At 46.7% G+C, this 18,887-nt stretch overlaps 3 protein-coding genes and 1 non-coding gene across 8 annotated transcripts in view; 1 reads left to right on the forward strand and 3 right to left on the reverse strand.

The window, feature by feature from the left end:
* LOC110833838 (uncharacterized) overlaps positions 1-4,690 on the reverse strand; it is a 25,542-nt gene extending 20,852 nt beyond the window's left edge. The window contains exon 1 of the mRNA XM_087352801.1: positions 4,664-4,690. Within this exon, the coding sequence (XP_087208927.1) occupies positions 4,664-4,675 (12 nt within the window). The 5' untranslated portion in view covers positions 4,676-4,690. The remainder of the gene's footprint in view (positions 1-4,663) is intronic.
* Positions 1,230-7,785, forward strand: LOC147873221 (uncharacterized). 5 transcript variants are annotated; one of them, XM_087352796.1, is made up of 3 exons: positions 1,230-1,395; positions 6,518-6,670; positions 7,018-7,785. In XM_087352796.1, the coding sequence occupies exons 2-3, from the start codon at positions 6,589-6,591 to the stop codon at positions 7,428-7,430; spliced, it is 495 nt and encodes a 164-aa protein (XP_087208922.1). In that variant the 5' UTR covers positions 1,230-1,395; positions 6,518-6,588; the 3' UTR covers positions 7,431-7,785. The 5 variants fall into 5 exon arrangements, with proteins under 5 accessions (XP_087208922.1, XP_087208920.1, XP_087208921.1 ...); XM_087352794.1 differs by having other exon boundaries at positions 1,232-1,391; XM_087352795.1 differs by lacking the exon at positions 1,230-1,395 and adding an exon at positions 4,960-5,053.
* Positions 7,786-8,308: 523 nt separating this feature from the next.
* Positions 8,309-18,810, reverse strand: LOC110833842 (uncharacterized). Its single transcript, XM_087352745.1, has 10 exons — positions 16,299-18,810; positions 15,501-15,778; positions 13,411-15,138; positions 12,913-13,055; positions 12,490-12,719; positions 12,074-12,182; positions 11,789-11,905; positions 11,506-11,655; positions 10,679-10,807; positions 8,309-8,964 (listed from the first exon to the last, which is right to left on the reverse strand). Exons 1-10 carry the CDS (start codon positions 16,452-16,454, stop codon positions 8,834-8,836), a joined length of 3,171 nt encoding a protein of 1,056 aa, XP_087208871.1. The 5' UTR covers positions 16,455-18,810; the 3' UTR covers positions 8,309-8,833.
* Positions 9,285-9,366, reverse strand: TRNAS-AGA (transfer RNA serine (anticodon AGA)). Its single transcript has one exon. It is a non-coding gene; the product is annotated as a tRNA-Ser (tRNA).
* Positions 18,811-18,887: the final 77 nt, after the last annotated feature.

The following is an 18,887-nucleotide window of genomic DNA, read 5'->3' on the forward strand; positions in this document are numbered from 1 at the left end:
AAATCGCGACGTACAAGTCCCTGAAAGCGAATTATCAGACCGACATTTCTGAAAAGAAAAGGTTTGGCAGAATGTGATATTCACACACGCACACGCAACCGGCCTGACCCCTTTTGTTTGCTTTTAATTTAGAAAAAACAGAGATAATTCTTTGTGCATGTGACCGGTCTTCTCATCATAAAATCAAGAGGGAAAAATTCTGTGTCGTCATTCATTAATTTTCGTTTTTAATGTCGGATAAGATCTTATCTGATGTTTAACTCATCTGAACAAACGCTCATAAAATGTCATGTCAAACGGAACTTATGTTATTTAACGACGCTGTTTCAACCACAAAATAATTTAGCGACAAATGACGCTAAAAGATTATAGCGATTATAAAGTCTCAAACGACGGGCGAGCAATGGGGTTTGGTTTATCACGGACGGACTGAGAAAAAGCGCGAAGAACCCAATTCAAGGATTGTTGACATTTGAGCGACATTTTTCGGTTGCTCGTCACGATCCTGAACTGGGCACGCAGAGTAGTTCAAGATTCGATTCTTCGTTCGGTGGCTCACGAGGGCCAATTAAGAAGAGAAAAGCGGACACAGCTGTTAAAAGGTTGGTCACCCCTGGCTTAGACGTGACATCTGGCGTCAATTCGGCTTCCGTTCTTATTCCGCCGCGTACTTGCCATTCCTGGGAGAGGCGTTCGCCCTCATGGGGTAATGATTCCTCAGTGTTGACCCCAGAACTGAAAGTAATTTTCGCGTTTTATTTTATTAGGCATTTTTAACAAACGACAGTAACGCACCTCGGGCTGGTTTAATTAGCAAGCACGGAAGGTAACGGGACTCGTCCCCACGTTTACACCAAGAAAGTCCGCACAGCGCAGAAGCTGACAGTCGCTCAATTCGTCAAATAAACGAGTTTCGCCATCATGTTCACTAGATGAATCCAGTCCACATGTCTTTAAGATCCATCTTAATGTTATCCTTCCCTCTACACCTAGGTCTTCAATGGGTTTTCCCCGTCAGGTGTCCTGAACAAAATTTTGTGCACCTCTCGCACAGAACAAGAACGGTTTAACGCTGCAAGAAATTAATTCGTGATAAAAATAAAATTCGGACCGAAAGTCTTTCGGCCGATCAGATTGGTCGGAGAGTCGTAGAGAGAGAGAGTCTGAGCCTCTCCCCCTCCGTCCCGCCTTGCGCGCCTGTCCGCAGAGCAGTACAACTTCACGCGGGCGTATATAAAGGCGTCGCCGCCCCTGGTCACACCAGACGACGGCGTCAAAAGAATTTGAGCAGTTATCAGCAGCTGAAACCACGGCCGAAATACTTGTAACATCCGACTTGCGATTTCGCGGCGAGTGAATAATCCCAGAAAAACATCTCGACCTCAGACGCAGTAAGTAAGCATCACAACACAAAAGACTGACGTCGAAAACGAACACTCAGGAGTCCGTCCGGTGCTTTTGACGCTGCTTTGTGTTTGTTACGTCTAGTTTAGAAATTGCATGACGCCCTTCTATCTAGCGGGGGAATGTATTAAAACTCAAGGTTTTACGTGACATTTCTTGTGGTGGAAATTGTTTATTGCATCAGCTACATTGTTTCATTAAGTACAGTCACATAGAATTACGTTGTTATTTACGTCACCGAACCAGACTATGTTATGTGCAGGTCGCTTAAAAAGACAGAAAATTATTCAGACCAGTTACATGGATTGTGCGAACAAACAGCCTATAATCTTAACAGTATTTTGCATTTAGTGGTTGTGAGGTATTTTAACTGGTTCAGTGAATAATTATTAATTATTATTATTATTAATAATTAATTTTCCATAATGACGCCTACAACGAAACAAGTGAATTGTCTACGGCGTTAATAATAGGTATCAGGAGGGCACTGCCCCATTCAGCCAATCAGTTAGGTTAAGTGTTATAAAGGGACTTGGGCCTGTGGAATTTCGGATAAACAGAAGTAGTCGCCCCTCTGCACGGCAGCGTACTTGGTTCGGATCTCGGTAGGATTCCTCGACGTTCTTACTAAGGCATTTCTGATACAACGCCCCTGAGCAGAAGCACGGCACCTCGGCCCGACTTCTTCCGAACTCCGATTAGTGTTCAAGTTAATCTCCCCTCCTCATCCAATGGTTTAAATGACGATGTTAAATAAGCTAAGGACCCGTTCGGCCGTTTAAAAAAACAACAACTACGAATTCATTTATGGACAACCAAAAGCGACGTATCGGTTCGGGGCGAATCAGTCGTGAAGTATTAATTTGATCCGTCCACTGCCAATTAATTCAAGGGGCTGCTATATTCTACATTCAACTTGCTTAATTATCAGCTTCTATTTGCCCTCCGTGCATTGGAAAAGGGGAGGGGGTTGAACTTGTAAGGAGGGCGCATTTCCTATTATACACCATCCTCGATGACGCAGGCAAAGGGCGAGGTACGTAATTGGCTTCAGAAGGGAAGTGAGAGATGTAAATTCTAGTGGCCCAAGGCGTTACGCCATGAAAGCTTTAAAATTGTGTTGCCGGTAACGTAAGATACCTCTGTGTTTTATTACCCCTAACTGAGTGGTGCATTCAATCAAATTTTGAAAGGAGGAGGGGGAGGCTGTGTGCGGGCCGGGGGCGGGAGACAAGGAAGATGGCATCATCTTAAAACGGCGAAGACTTTAAACGTGCGTTTTCGTCGTTCAGTCGAGAAAGGAGATTTGGAGCCCCAGAAAGCTGTTTCTGCCGTGTAACTGCGAAAAATTAACGAAATCTGCCGCCCAAGCATGGCGGCGGTCCTCCCTGAACTGCCATCTCTCAGCCTCGTTAATACGACTGCGTGGTACTGGCTCTCCGGGTGGTAAGACCACTCATGACTAATTCAGGTCATGAAATGTGGGCAGAAATTGAATTAATCTCGGGAGTGTCGTGGTACTGAAACACCACGTGCCTTGAAGGGACATTTTAAATCTCAGCACAGATTCGTCTCCGGTCTGTGTCTCGATGTCGTGTGTCAAAACAAATTTTGATTACGGACGTGGTCAGAATTTTTTCGCGGAGTGTGGGTGGCGTCACGCTGTCAATGCGTCGTTTTAATGTGGGCTAGAGCCCACGCTACGTTTTCGAGTTCAGTGGGCAGCAGACCGTGTCATGACCACTCTACGTCACCGCAAATAACAAAGCAATAACTGTAATGTGGTCTGAGCTGTTGGACAATTCACAGAAACGCGGGGTGAAGGCGTAGGGCCGCTTAAACTGTTAAGAATCTTGATTATAATCCGCCACGAGTTCTTAAAATACTTTAAAGACGGTCATTACTTCCTCCCCCGAGTCATTATCGTCTTAAACGCCTTAGCCAGGCGCCCGTCAAGCCCCTTCAAGGTTATACTTCCTGATAACAGAGGTCGCACTCGCAATTCCGCTACGCTACGAGCTTAAGGCTAAATGTTAAGTACCGCTGCTAAGAGACGCGTTCTGGCGTGACAGGGCGCTCCTGGACCTCGCGTCTAAATTTACAACAATTCAGTTTGTTTAATGCACGGCGGTCATGAAAACGCTAGAATTGTGCCATAAAAAATGGTACAGCTGCATTACAGTGTGTGACGTACAAGATAAGGCCTGCAGAATATGGATCAGTGCAATAAATTGGGCATTAAAGGCGGGAAAAGTTACAGAGAGAAGTGCAATTCGTTTTCAGTATGGCAATGTTCCTGCAGATTGCTTTCGCAAAGGCTGATGGGAGATTATGATGAAGTTCTTTGGTCAAGGAGAATTGCTGGAGAAGCATGTAGTCAGGTTAAGTGCAATTAGCTACTTAAATTTAATAATTAATATTCCATCAACAAAATGGGCTATCAAAGTGACGAACTGCAGACTAAGTACCAACTAACTAACTAACAAAGCTAGTGAAACAGCCAGCTGACCCATTTAGTTAGTTAAACTATTTGGCTAACCTAACCTAACCAATTAAACAAAACAACTTTTTTAAAGCAACTAATAAAATTACATGTCGTAATAACTAACGGGAAATCTAATTCCAGGAGCAAATGAATGTCAGAAAATTCTGGAATCTTCGGGAGTCAGTCCGAAGATAGATTTAGACAAAGCCGTAAGCTCCAATTTTTAGTATCGCTTACTTCCAAATCAAGTAGTTACTTTGTGAGTCAGTGACTTTGGATGCAATACAGAAATAAAACCTGGCTCTGAACGTAAATAATTCTGCTTCCAGGTTGTGAGGGACTGACATAAGTTCCAAATTCCGCTTACTGGTATTCACAACAATCACAACGCAATTTTCTAAAAAGACTGGCCACTTGGAACAACCGAATTACAATCCTGTATATTAAAAGTATCTTCCTACATTTTTCACCAAACTTACTGTGAACTAAACCTAAATACATTTGACGACAATGGGTCATGTCATGTCATGTCATGTTTACTGCTGACACTAACCCCAAACAAACTACTGTACTATCAAGCGGAGCACCTTGCTTGTCTCACGTCAAAGCGGCCGTGTTTTGCAAACTAACCCACAGTCGTATGTATATATTTGAAACTGTTTATAGCTCATTAGATCTCTAGTAAAACACATTATACTGCTAATGTTTTAAGCCGGCTGGCTGTTCCAAATTAATGAACGTCACTATTGAAAACAGTTACTTGGCTTGACTTACCTGACAAATCATTCCCAATTGTCCACTGTGTTTGTGGCTGGATCTTGACTGCGTTTGGTTTATATTACAACTACAATTGTTCCAACGCACATAAACGCTTATTATTTCACAATTTAGGACACTTAAACCACATCACATGCACCACACAATCCTCAGGCCAGCGTACTCACGGAACTGAACTGAACAGGCTGTTTCCGGTTCGGAGCAAATTCGACTTTCGATTGTCGATCGTTCTCGGTCACAGAGTAGTTACGCCTAATGCAGCGCCTACTTTAACTTCTGTGACGTATTAAGCATGTCTTTTCGAGTTGCAACAACGCAGATGAGACTCTCTTTTACCCACCACGTCTAAGATGATGGTCAACCCAACGGAATCGTGTGTATACATAGGTACAAGAATTAATGTAAGAAATATTTACTGAAGTTTAAATGTTTATAATTAAAACGTGTGAGTTAACTGAACGCCATTACTCTAACAATACAATTTGGACACAAATTGACGTGCGTTCTCAAGGCACCGACAAAAGAGTCACATGGGACAAAGAAACAAGACAAGGGTTTGTTTTCAGAAGAATTTATACGGAACAGTCAACAAACGAGCACAAGGAAGACCCGAGAGACAAAACGAGACAATAAAAGAGTAACACGATCCGCTGTATTTCGCGTTTCCGGGAGTCAGGCTCACTGCTATACCATCTAACTGCACTGCTACTGACGACTGCGAGACTACATGATCGAGAAAGGGAAGTGGTCGTGGGTTATTTCAATAAATCGCGGATTGATACAAACGTACATCATCGTATCACAGTCGAGATCTGTAAAAAACTTAATTCCATCGACTGGAAAATTTCAGGCCGGACTGGGCGAGTCGTGCAGTGGCTGCTCAGCTGAGCAACTTCACAGGAGCTCGGCGATGAACTCTCACCCCCATAATTTGAATGTAATTAAACAGGTCCCAGGCCTAGACGTTAGGCTTGCCCTGTGTTTGTAATGGAAAGGCCAGGAGCTACAGATTAAGAGCATTAGTACGTTCACGTGCACTGAATCTCACACGTGATGCTGGGCCTTACCCTGATGACACATTAATTGCCAGGAAGGCGCGTGGTGCCAACCCACGCGGCTTAGCATCGGAGCCACAAAAAGTGTTGCAAACCCCACGCGAATATGCATAAACAACAGGTAATTATTCTGTGCGATACGGGATATTTACTGCCATAAGATAGCGGCAGGCAGACTGAAGACGAAAGCGTGGGATGACGCACGTGAGGGCGAACGAACATCTGCGGAGTGGACAGAATTTACGACTACGAATAAGTCCAGGTTGACGGTTCGTGTCACAACACGATATAATGAAGTTGCCGGCGGGAAAAGTGAAGCGCCTATGCATATTTAACGTTGGGGGGGGGGGGGGGCAGTCAGCGTGACCTCCGGTCCACTCCCACATCTACGTCTCCCAGTTGATAATTTCCTCCGTCCTGGTATTACGACTAGAAGTCTGTACGAGCTATTCAAAGTGCTTATTGCTTGAGCGTGCAAGCTGTTTATTATAAATGTCTCTCCGTCATCCTGTTTCAGACTCAGCTGTGTGTAATTCTGAACCACACAGCCGGAATAAATTTAGGTTCGAGCTACGTAACAATTCGCGTGTCGTCCTTACCTCGACATTTCGCCAGGCTCCGTCTTTACGAGAATTTTGCCGGTGTTGTTTCAAGTTAACTAAGCCAGCTTATCATGTCAGGTGGAATAAAACAGATTCTTCTGTTCCTTACCTTTTTTGGTTTATGTGGAAGTTTCTGTACCCTGACCGAGTTCACCAATTAGACGTACTAAGACAGATTTTTAATCGCGTTAAAGGTGTGACGTGCAGAAGGACCGACGTCGTGATCCAGTGGTGCAACTGAAGCACTGCCCTCAGCGTCCAAGCCATGTTTCTAGCAGTCGTGACTGTCCACTTGGTGTTGGCCGTGGCAGCTTCATCGGACAGCCCGTCCCCAGGAACTGGTGCAGGTAAAACAGTGGCTCGAGAAAAGAAATGCGCACCTTTGCAAACTAAATTTAAGACTTTACTATGCGATTTCATAAATCAGGAGCGAAAACTCCCACATGTTGGTTCTTGGTCTTTATCGGGTTTAAGCCACTGTTGCAGGATCAGATCTCTGTTGAGGACTTTTTAATGAAGGCGATTTACAGAGTGAAACATAGACCTACAAATATCAAATATAAAATTAACTTCTTCCCTGTATGAAAATCGAAATATTTCCATTTTTAATTCTTTACTGTTTTCTGCTCATTTGTTTCGATTCCTCCAGTCTCTTTCCCTGTCATTACTCTTGACATTGTTTCTCGTTCCTCAGAGCCCGCGCGTGACGCAGTGAGACCCGACGTGGACCTTCTGGTGTCATACCTGGAGCAGTTGGTACGCGACGACGAGCCCTGGACCGCGCACGAGCCGCCACTGCTCTACGTGGAGGACAACGTCGGCGACTGGGCAGAAGACGACGACGATGCCACCGTGGAGGTGCCATGGAAACGCTCCCGGTACTACCGACGCTATCCGTGGAAGCGTCAGAACGGACGTCACCGCGCGCAGTACGAGGACGCCGGCCGATACATGTGCAACCCGACGCGAGAAGACGTATTCCAGCTGCTGGTGGCCCTCCACGACGCCAGACAGGGGAACACGAGGCGCACCGTCAATTTCTGTAACCGGAAGCGACCTGCCAGTGCAATTTTCACCAATATCCGGTTCCTCGGACGCAGAAAATGAGGTCTTCCTGAAGGAGCACGAAGACAGAAATACCAAGCGTCTTGTACTTCCTGCAAATTTCAAAATTACTAATCGATGTTACTAACTTCATTGAACGCCATTACCGCAAGATTTTGAAAGTTCATTGTGACTGCGTCCTATCTCAAATGTTTTAACGTAAAATGTGTTTGTTCCGTCAGATTTCCTATTCGGCTGTAATGAACGCTGTGGTGGGGAAGTTCCTCTTGAAGCCGTCACGTCTTGTCATCTCCTAACCACGGGCAGGGTCTATACGATTCAATTAACTCAGAAGACTCCACTTTTAATGTAAATTAAGAAACGTGTTTTGTGTCAATAAAGCGCATCCAAGCTATAACTTGTTATGAATAACAGAAATCTAAGACCCTTCACAGTAATTTTCAAGGTCGCTAAGTACGTCGGAGTATATTATTTTAATCCCCTTTGGAGCATCACCTTCCGCGCTGTGATACAAATAAAGAGTTTCGTTGAATTTCTGGGACTCATTTCTGAACATAAAATATCAATAGCCGATGCTTGAAAAATCCCGTGTCAATAGAGCAAACTCCGAAAATCCTCTTTAAACGCCCTTCCGTCTTCCAGGTCACGTGTCTCGTATCTTACAGTTCACGAAACCTAATTCCCTAGTACACGTTCGTTAATCACTCTGAAAGTAATGTTGCAACAAGCAACATTTCTTTGTTTTCCTGTTTTCCTCTCAGAATTCCCGTCCAAGAGGCCGATCTTCGGGCGGAATCATGAACCTACTTACTCTACGTAATGCGGAAATTAAATTTGCTAAATAAGATGACTTAACTTCTGCACTGATCCTTGGGGACGTTCTTTGGTCATGCCGACAACTCAGGCAAGAACAACACACATTTCCACGCTCTATTTTTATTTTCAGAAGACGGAGAATCTTCTAGTAGACAAATTTATTCGTCATTAAGCCATGAGGGGGTAAACTTTTCTGGACGAAGCGCATTCTTAACCTCGACACTGGCTCCACGTCTCGGTCGTTTTGTCCCGCCACTCATTGGACACGAGACGTACCAGACACCTGTTTCCGGGCCGAACTTGCAAAAGTTAATTTCCTGTGCCATCGAGTGTCTTGTGCCCCGCGAAGTCAGTGCACGGGGCAACTGATCGGAAAGTGACGCTCCATCTTTCACCTGAAATGTCGATTGTCGTCTTCCGTCGGAATCCCTAAATCCGCCTTCCACATTCTTTCCAGTTCGTCAATCACGTGAAGCCACATAACTGGTGTAGCTGACAAAGTGTTGTTAAACAAACAAGCAAAACTAATAGCCTAGTATGGCGACTAGTGACTTAAGTCATTTCACAAAATGAACGTAAAACGTCAGAACCGAAAGTCGTCGGGATGGCTGGACGACGGCGGTCGTCGGCTAAGCAGTCCCCTTCATGGCCGGTTCTGGACAGGGAAGCTGAGAGTACGTGAAGTTCCACTGGGGAGTGCCAGGGCTGCCTGGGGCGAAGTAAAATGGAACTCTGTACGCTCGTCCGTCGAAATTCACCACTGGAACCACAAGACGGACAGCGAGGTTTGCTTCAGTTACTTTTTGAAAACAAGAGAATTGTGTTTCTGCGCTGTTCACAGATTTAAAAAACACGAAGGAAAATGCACACTTGGGAGACCTAGGAATAGACAGAAGGTTAACAGTACGATGGATCTTATGGATAAAAACTTGCCCGGCGGAGGGTTTGCAGGCATGAGGGCCGAGGAATTCTTTTGGCTACCTAAGCAACTATCAGGTTTCAGAGGAGATAATTAGGACTGAAAAACACATCGTACTCAACGTGACTAAAAGAACACGAAATCAACAAATTAAAAAATTCCGCAGTCGGTAGGACTCGAACCTACGCTCCCAGAGGGAATCTGATTTCTAGTCAGACGCCTTAACCACTCGGCCACGACTGCACGCAGCGAGCGTCGTTAAAATCGAAGCGTCTAGCTGGCGACGCGTCGGATCTCGAAGCGCAAAAATCGAATGTCAGGGCATGGAGGCTGTCTATGCTAGCACCGAGTTCGAACCCCCAACAGAACACGAACTATTCCGACTTTCGCTGGATTTCCTCAGTCCCTGCACGCAGTCTTATTATAACTCAGGCCACTTTAAGTCGTCCCGCGCCCAAATCGTATTAGACGCAATGCCCACGTGCAGAACAATAAATCAGATATTAAAAGTAACGGAATTAATTAGATTTTAACGTATTTGAGCTTTACACTTTCCAAAAGGCGGATTGGGGGGGGGGGGGGGGGTGGACTGCATATTGTCTGAAGTGAACACGCACTTGATACACGTCAGCTGATACAGTGTCCTTAAACAAGCAAGGGCTAATGACGCACAGCGGCAATCATTGTGCCGGATTTACGTCAAATGCGGAAGACAGCTGGAAACAAACTTTAGTCAGCTGGTTACGGATTAAACTCATAGTTGCTCAGCCGGCCAAGAAATTCCCCGATGTTCATTCTTGTGCTAACAACAGCAAGCCACTTGTCCTTTTCCTGAGCCAGACGAATCCATTCCACGCTCTCACACGCTAATTATTAAGGATCCACCTTAATGTTATCCTCCCTCCTACGTCTGTCTGCCTTCATTTTCCGAAACCTCCTCGATGTGACGATCTTCACGATTCAGCGGAGGTCGCCGAAAGCCTTAATTAACTCGACCCTTCAAATGAAGAGTGTTTCCAAGAACTTGGTTTCGCCTTTCATGCGTTCAGCCACCAGGAGCCATTTACATTCCGCTAGAAACGTGTGACAGTCTAGAACAGAAACACATCCAATTCACGCGGAAGCTTTCATTGCTTCACGGACGCGATGAGAAATTGTGTCGGATGATTCCGAAGCGACGCGAGACGTCAAGTGAGCTCAACGGCACAGTTCAATTTTGATATGCAAATTGTTACAAGGCAACTGTAATTACGTGCCAAAGTTCATAAAACTTTCGGGGCGCAGACGGACAAATGTCTTCCATCAGAAGCCGAGTTCATGGCCGCATGAAGTCGAGGTAATTCCACAGCGCACAGGAGGATAATATTAAAATTGACCTTACAGAAATAGGGATTCATCTGCTTCCGGAAAATATTTCATAACTTCTTGACAATCTGAGCGACTATCAGCTTCACAAGCAGCAATCTGCTCCCGACTTCAACAAAGGCCGCAAGGTTAAACTTCAAGGCTGATGACGAACTGTCAGTCGATTCTTTCACGACACTGAATCAATTACCTGTGCTCCTGTGGTCCAGCTGGTCCTCGCAGAACCTGCGTCTCTGCAACTCCAGGAAGCCCGAAGTGCAGTTGTCGCCTTCCGAGGGCACGTGGAAGGAGCCGAACTCCAGCCTCACGGCGCACATTCCTGACGGCAAGCAATCAGAGTCACCCCCAGCCCACAGTTTTCAAAATGTCGCTCCTTGTCTGCCTCTCTACATCACGCCAGCCACATTTCGCGCAGATTCCGAATTATTATTATTCAGAAACCGTTAGGGCTCAGAATTAAATATTCACTTTAATATTATCCTCCTATCTTCACCTAGCTCTCCAAAGGAATTTTTCTCCTGCATGACTTCTCACCGAAACTTCGTATGCTAAAACATTTACCGTCTATGACATGCGTTCTACATAATCAGCCCATCGTAGCGTCTTTGATTTTACCGCCACAGTTCGAGGTATTTGATGTAGAGAGCGCCTACAAATTATACAGCCTCCTGCCTCTCCCCTAATCCCCTCCCCCTCACAGAACGCTGATGCCGATGGCTGAGAGACCAAGTTTGACACCCGTACAAAACAGCGGGCAGAATTACGAATTTGTGGTTTCGCTTCGAGTTTTGCACGGGAAGAAAATCTGCGGGGTAGAAAAGGTAATCTCGTTATCATCTGCTTTTAACCTCTTAGTGGACTCAGTTTTAATTTCTCGCTGTCTGTCCGCAAAATTCCGACAGTCGTAAGAAGGATTAAGAAGAACGCGTGACGCGCGTTGCTACGCGACTGTCAGACCAGACTAGAATCCTTAGGAATACCCTCGCCGCTGTCGGGTGTCAGCCAGGGAGTACCCACCCTTCTGTGGCCTGATGACGTAGCTGCAAGCCGCGGGCTGGGAAGATGACAGCTGGGGTTTGGGACAAACAGCAAATCCTCGCATTTCTGACAGCTGAATGTCGCACCGCGTCGATGAATTGGATACCCTGGCAGCTAACGGAACATCCGCTGAAGGAGGAAGATGTTATTCCGTCAATACTGCGCCGGCAAAACATCGTAAGGAGTTTCCCAAAAAAAATCTGTGAACCACTGAACGTAATCGACAGTCTGCGAGTCGCTAACGAGGGAAACGCGTACTTACAAAGCCCAAAATCGCAATTCTCCAACTGCCGACCTTCGATCAGGAAATTCCCTTGACCTCGGAGACTCGTTCTCCGATAAACGATCCTTATTTCCGGCTTGAAGAAATCCACTTCAACTGAAAGAGAGCAAACTCAGTTCAAGAAATTGTCTGTCGTGAAGGCAAGGCTCCACTCATTCTCAACCTCGGCACTACAATGCAGAATGTTCAACTTCAAGCTCCGGCCGCTTCGACCCTACATATTTTGCCGTAACGTCACACTCGAGACTAAATGCGGACACCTACCGGATCGTCCTGACAGAGGTCCGCAGTAGAAGTGGTCGCCGATTTGAACATGTTCTTCGCCGCACACGAGGTTGAAAGTCGAGAGGGCCAACTGAAGGCTGCAGACGGCCTGGAAAACAAGCAGTAACTGGGTCTGGAGCAAGGTTCTTCTTGACAAGCTGACTGTCGCTCAGCTAACCAAGAAACTTCAGGCCTTCTTCGAAGCCACTTTACGCCTGTCCCGAGCCAGATAAATCCAACTGACGTCCAATTTCCCTGACATCCATCTCAACAGTAACGTCCATCTGCATCTAGGTCTTACAATTAGCTTTTCCCTTCAGGTTTCCCAGCTAAAATAATTTCTAATCTCTACCATGCATATATCAGCTAGTCCTCAATCTCCGACTGGTTCCCGCCTTCCGCTGACGGTCACTTACTGTGCTGTGCCGTGATATGCGATAGACGCACGAGTCCTGGCTCGTATTGCCACTCCCGGCCAGGGTGAAGTTCTCGCGGTTAGTGACCAGCCCGCAGTCGGCCCGGGGCGTCTCCACGCGTCTCGCGCACGGGACGTGTCGGTACAAGGCTCTGAACCCGCGACCAGAATACTGGCTGTCCGAGACGAACACGAGGTCAAGATACGGGATCACCGCCATGTCCAGGACAGCTAAAACACGAACCACACGGTGAACATATTCACTCCTGGCGAAAGACACGCCCCGACCCGGGTGCGTACCAGGACCTCTCTAGTGTCGAAGAAAGACATGGATTAATTAATCCTATTTAACCCTAGCAACCAGACTTGAGAACGTGCTCTCGCGTCCAAAGAACGGAAATAAACTGTCACCCTCACGACTTACTGCCCGTGGATGACAACGACTCCCCACAGTAACGCCACTGGCCGCCGAAAAGCAGATAGTCCTTCACGCAGTTCTCGCTCGGCTCCAAGGAGAAGTCCGTCACGAAGAGGTGAACTTCGCAGAAGCCTGAGAGACGCAGGAACCTGGAACAAACCAGCTGACTAATGACCCAAGTTCCTGGACAGTCAGGCCCTCCTTCTGAAGTCAAGTCCACTGGAAACGTTTTTACGAAGTTGCAGCTGCCACTGACCGGAATTTCCTCTCGGAACCACGAATTTTCAACTCTCGGGTTACAAGCCGCGTCAGGTGGCCGAATAAACCGTATCTTCTGCCAAAATCTTCGAGAGCGATCTCTGCTGTCATCCTCAGGGCTGCTGTTTGACGAAACGTTGCCATTCAGCCACCTGACGAGACTCGTAACCCGAGAGTCTTTCATCACTTTATACAATTTCCAAGTGGTTTCCAGTACGATGTGCACGTGTCTCGAGGACAACTTACCTGTAACAGTGTCTCAGGTTACTGGGATAGGCCCGGGGGTAGCCGGGGGACTGAATCCAGCCCGTGGCTTGACCGAACACCTGGCAGCGAGGCGCGAGGCTTGGCAGCTCCGGATGGACGCTTGGCCACAGGTGCTGCTTGCCTTGCAACAGCCACAGAGCGAGCCCCCAGGCGCGGCAGGCGGTCTCTCTGATAGACCACAGCCCGTCAGAAACCGGATCTCGTCTCTCGCGGGGCGTGTCCCACCGAATGCAGTTGCCACCGTCCAGTCCGCAGTCACGCGACTCGCCCGAGTTACTACGTGAAAGGCTGAGGTCGTCCTGCTTGTTCGTGTTCTTGCTGAGGAGCCCCTCTGAGTCTGCTGATGGTGACAAAGGGGTTCCATCACCAACAGAACTGCCCGTGCGAACAAAATTAAGCTCATAGATTTGTTTATCAGAATTTTCCTGGAGACTGCTCCAGACTCGCTGTTTGTCCGCGCTCGTCTCATTCTCCACGGCGGATTTCTGTTGCATTTTACTGTCAGCGGATTTTACATCTGATTCCTGAACCGCTGGGCTCTTGTTTCTGTCAGTAGCGCCAACTGCAAAAACGAGCGATTTGTCACCTGTACCATCGGTTTCACGAGGATAGCCTGAGACGCGAGGCGCCTGCTCCAGGGTCCTGAAGTACTGTCCATCGGATCGGTTTGCGTTACTGTCAGAGGTGGGATCTCTAAAGGTTTTCTGCTCCTCAGTGCGCGTATCGGCCATGATTGCAGATGAAGACGAGTTAGAAATACCGACATTAACGCTGTAATAGGGAGATGTGGTTTTGTAATGTTGTTGGAACTGACCGCTGGTATCTTGCCTAACCCAAGCTGGAAAACCTGTACAATCCTCTTGAAATACTTCCAATAAGAATCCACCAGAATTAGCGACGTTCCTATAACGCAAGGCTTTCTGTCGCCCGCTCCCCTGATCATCGAACGCAGATGTGACCGTGAGACCCAGTACGCAGCCGCAGTACTGCCGTCCATCTATTTCTAGAAATCCACCCGAGCACACGCCGTAACTCTCCTCTTGTCCGACCCTGAAGAACTTGAACAGAATCCTGAGTTTACACACGCCTGGACTCGAAGGGTGGATCTCGTATACGCAGTCTGTATCTTGATTTGCATGGCTAAACGGGAATCCGGGACTCGCAAGGAAGAATTGGTGTCCACTGTACACCTTGCCGCAGCAGAGTGGGAGATGAAATGGGGGGGAGACTGGGGTAGGTGGCACTGGATCTACTCCTCCAGATGGAAGAAGATTCAGAATCCTGCAACCCTGTTGCACGACGCTGATTCTGTATCCCCCTTGATTCCCAAAATCGTCCGAATAGAAATGAGCGCGTAACTCGCCCACAAATTCGTAAGTCCTCACTCCGTTGAAGAAACCGCAGAGAACATCCTGGTCACCGATTTCTAGCCGATCCCTGCTGCAGCCTTCGGAACTGTCGACGTTGAAGCTCTCGAAACTGAACGCCGCCTGGCACAGAGACTGCTGGGGCGACGGACCCGCGGCTCGAATCACGTACTGGCAATGTACGTTGCCGGGGTACGAAGCCGGATACCCGGTACTCTGCAGCACGAAGCTGCGACCGCTGAAGTTCGCGCTGCACTCCCGGTGGGGGACCGACGTGAGTGGACACGGTACCTGGCGGACCGCTATGTCGAACCCCTTCCGCCCTTCCGCAGCCCCAGTTCTGGAACACAAAGCAAGTTTCCTTTGCTTCAAAACAACTGGACTCCAGTCACGATCGCTTCGTCCTGCATGACAGGGTCCAGTGGCGGGCTGTTGTCAACAAGGTAATGAACACGAAATAAAGTCTGTGCGTGCGTGCAAGGACACCTCTCGAAATATTTCGATGCTGCCAAACTATTTCACCTTTTATGCATTCTTATATATCGATGTTTGACCCGAAGTTTATTTAAACAGCTTCCACGTATGAGCACAACCCTGGAACGACTTTCTGCGAACCAGCGGTCAATATGAAGCAAACGGACACCCCCAAACCTCCTCTTTCGACGCAATGATTTCCTGTGGGACCCCGTGACGTTTTCCTACCTGAACAGGATCAACGATCTGGGACGCCCGAAGCGGAACGTTTGAACTCCGTTCACACTGCCGCAAAGTCTCTGTCCAGCTATAATAACATGGTCACCAGACTCGCAGTCACCCAGGTCAAAGGTCAAGAACGTTGCCTGTAGGAGGCAGATGTCCGTCGACACGGCCTCCACCACGTAGATGCACTGTAGCCCAGGTGGATAAGGCGCGGGAAATCTGGGCGACTGTAGTCTGAACTGCGAAGCCCCGTAGCTGGCCACACACTGGTCGCCACTCAGCTAGGTTCACAAGGTACCAGGCGATTTGAAAAGAAAAACGAGCGAAGACATCAGAACTATGAGCACAGAGCGACAACCGACGAACCGCCATGACATGAAATACAGTTTACAGTAATCCTTTGAGACCGGAGCTCGCGTAAATGATATATAACGATTCAGCCCGTACCGCGAAGAAAACACAACACTTCACCATTACATAGATCAACTCGTTAGCGCTGTTTAAGGAAATAATCGCTGTTTACAAGCTTAATATCGTAACAGAGTATTAATTTAGTGCAGAATTTTCAAAATATCAACTAAGGTTAAGACTGTGATCAGTGACAAACAGGAAACTACTGAAAACCTGAGCGAAGAAGAATCACTTAGGCTAGTAATTTTATAAATATGACAAAATCAGAATACTTTCTTATGCACATTTCACGTAGAAAAAGTATATATATTAATAACAGTTTTTTAAAAGATGAAAAATTATTCGTAATCATGGCGGAAGTGGCGACTAATGTACAGTTTCCTTTGTTACCTGCTTGGTGTACGTAGACACATTGTCTCGCTCTGTGAACGGGACCAGAGGCTGGTCGTACGTATAACCACCGTGGAAATGGGAATCGACGACGCCAAATAGAGCCGCCAGCAATTGCACAGCCGACGGGACCATCGCAGATGTTTCCTGAACCATCTACGTGGTAGTAATGATTGCTTCGAATCCAGACATGGATATTTCTCGCAGACCCGCCATACGCAAACCCAAACATCTGTTGACACAGCGGGAGGAAATAGGAAGGAGAAGGGAACGGGGTGTGTTTGTACTGGAGGGCGGAGGAACGGAACACAAAATTCTGTGGTTAAAGGTGGAAAGTTGGAAGAGCAAATACGCCGTGACATCATCAGACATTCGCGGCGACACAAAAGTTGCGACATAGAGGAACCCGAAGAAGTAAGTCTTGCCCTTTTTGTTCCTCGGCGTGTCCTATAAGAAGGCCACAACACTTCCTTCAGATCCGTTTTCTAGAGACTGACAATTCGCAATGTCTGCAGTCTGCGTCACCCGTCTATTTACGCAGATGTGGCAACAATCATCACGAGAGTCATTCTGGCTCAGAATAGGGACCACTGGTGGGCACTTCTGAATACGGTAATGGCCCTTTGGGTTCCAAAGAAGGCAGGGAATATCTTGAGAAGCTGGGCCACTGATAGTTTTTGAAGAAGGACCTTATTCCATGAAGTTACTCGGCGCTGAAAGTATGAAATGGAAATCAGAGTACAATTTCCTGCGTGTGGCATAAGTTTGTAAACTTCCGATCAACTGGTTCGAAACTTTGAAGCGGAAAGGGCGAACTATGTATGCCCTGACGGCAGTTCTGCGGGCTGGAACTGACAGAGGCAACAGGCAACGAACGTCTCCTTGCCGAGATAAGCGAGAACATGGCAATGCAAATGAGTCGTCGTTCGTGGAACAAACTTCCGGTGTAAGCCCTGACAAACACCGGGCGAGATAAAGCCGAACACGTCCAAACATCCTTCGCCTTGATCCACTTCTCGACCAGCAAGTTCTTTCAACACCGAACATACTAACTCAGGAATGGACTGCCTCCATCTTCACGGCTCAAGATGGAATTAATATTCCTGCTACCCAGAAGACCGACATTGACGAGGGTTACCTCACTTTTCTTGGAAGCAGATCTAAAGTGTGAATGGATTTCAGGAGAAGGGCAACTTACGTAGTGCGTTCGCATTTATTTGGACAACGTACACATTGCGACACACACAGAAAAAAATATTTTGGTTTAAAGAACATATCAGACTACTATAAAACATTTCAAGCAGGGTTTCAAAGACACGTTCTTTGCACGAAACGAACGCATACAGCGCTGACCGTGTCTGTCTGTCTGTATGATTCAACTCGAACCGATACACACATTTTTATGAAGTTTGCTTTGGACGTTACGCCACTGAAGGCAATCCTGAACTCGTATGGTTTGATTTACTACAATCGGAAATGCCAACATGAAGGACGAATAAACCTGTTACGTTCGCAAAAGGCCGCAGCTCGACCCTGCCCTCGCAAATAACTACCATCCTCACAGGTCGCTCGTTCCGTTCAGATGACGCAACAGGCAGGACACGAGGTTAATTAATGAAGGGACAGGCAAACATGCTCGTGGGCATGGCGATATTTAATAAGGCTTCTATATTTCCAGTCTAATGAAACCTTAGAAACAATTTCGTATGAAATTACACTAAGTCTTAATTAAAAATTAATCCGTTCTTTCTTGCGCCAATTTATTAGTCGGCTGTCAACATAAAAACGAGGATGCTCGGCTGTTTGGAGGTTCTAATTTCCAGCGATAAACTATTTTTTGATTGATAAAGGAATGAGTGCCAACAAAATAGTTCGGTTCACTTTTAACATATTACATATTCTACGTATTGCACTAAAAGTATAACAATTTTTATTTCATTTCCAAAAAGACACGCGTGAGAGACAAGAAGTTCATGTGGAATTTTGGTCTGGAAACCTTTAGGATGAGACCACTTAGATGGGATGATGATATTAAAATGGATCTTAAACAAATGTAATGGATTAGGCCTAAACTGACTTAGCACAGGACAGGCTCTTGTGACAATGGCAGTGGCTGGGATTTCTTGACTAAATAAAAGACTATCAGCTTCTCAAAAATGACTCTACTGCATCAGTTCAGTTTTAAAAAAGAAACCTTTCAAAGCAACGCATTCACAAAAATAGCCTTTATGCACAGAAATCCATATGAATCCACTGTGCCGTGTGGACATCCGACGTGACAAGTTGAGACCAAAGGAAAAATGTTCAGAAAAGTTGCAAGAAGTTGAAGCAGTCTAAAGTATCCATTAGATGACGTATTATATGCAAGCTTTCCAGAAGGCATAAAAAATGTTGCGACGATGATTAGCAACTAAGACCACCACCAGAAGCACGAGGGCGCGGGTGCCCAGGGGGTAATGATTACTCATCAACTGTCACTCATAGCACGAGGCAAGTTCATCAAACTGACATTTTGGAAAGTTTCTTCATATGACCATCCCTTCCCTTCAGATTGCAATGTTTTGCTCTGGGAAAGTCCTCAATCAAAGT

The sequence above is a fragment of the Zootermopsis nevadensis genome, unplaced genomic scaffold (assembly GCF_977971745.1).
Source record: "Zootermopsis nevadensis isolate Lab colony 2312 unplaced genomic scaffold, Znev_1.0 Znev_ptg000021l, whole genome shotgun sequence".
NCBI lineage: Eukaryota > Metazoa > Arthropoda > Insecta > Blattodea > Termopsidae > Zootermopsis > Zootermopsis nevadensis.

What these genes read in the sequence shown, in the direction of transcription:
- LOC147873221 (XM_087352796.1), top strand. Translation starts at nt 6,589, where the DNA reads ATGTTTCTAGCAGTCGTGACTGTCCACTTGGTGTTGGCCGTGGCAGCT. An exon ending in GTCCCCAGGAACTGGTGCAG is followed by an intron (nt 6,671 to 7,017) that starts GTAAAACAGTGG and finishes CTCGTTCCTCAG; the next exon opens with AGCCCGCGCGTGACGCAGTG.
- LOC110833842 (XM_087352745.1), bottom strand. Translation starts at nt 16,454, where the DNA reads ATGGTTCAGGAAACATCTGCGATGGTCCCGTCGGCTGTGCAATTGCTG. An exon ending in ACCTCTGTCAGGACGATCCG is followed by an intron (nt 11,906 to 12,073) that starts GTAGGTGTCCGC and finishes GCTCTCTTTCAG; the next exon opens with TTGAAGTGGATTTCTTCAAG. An exon ending in GCTGGACCACAGGAGCACAG is followed by an intron (nt 8,965 to 10,678) that starts GTAATTGATTCA and finishes TTGTGGTTCCAG; the next exon opens with TGGTGAATTTCGACGGACGA.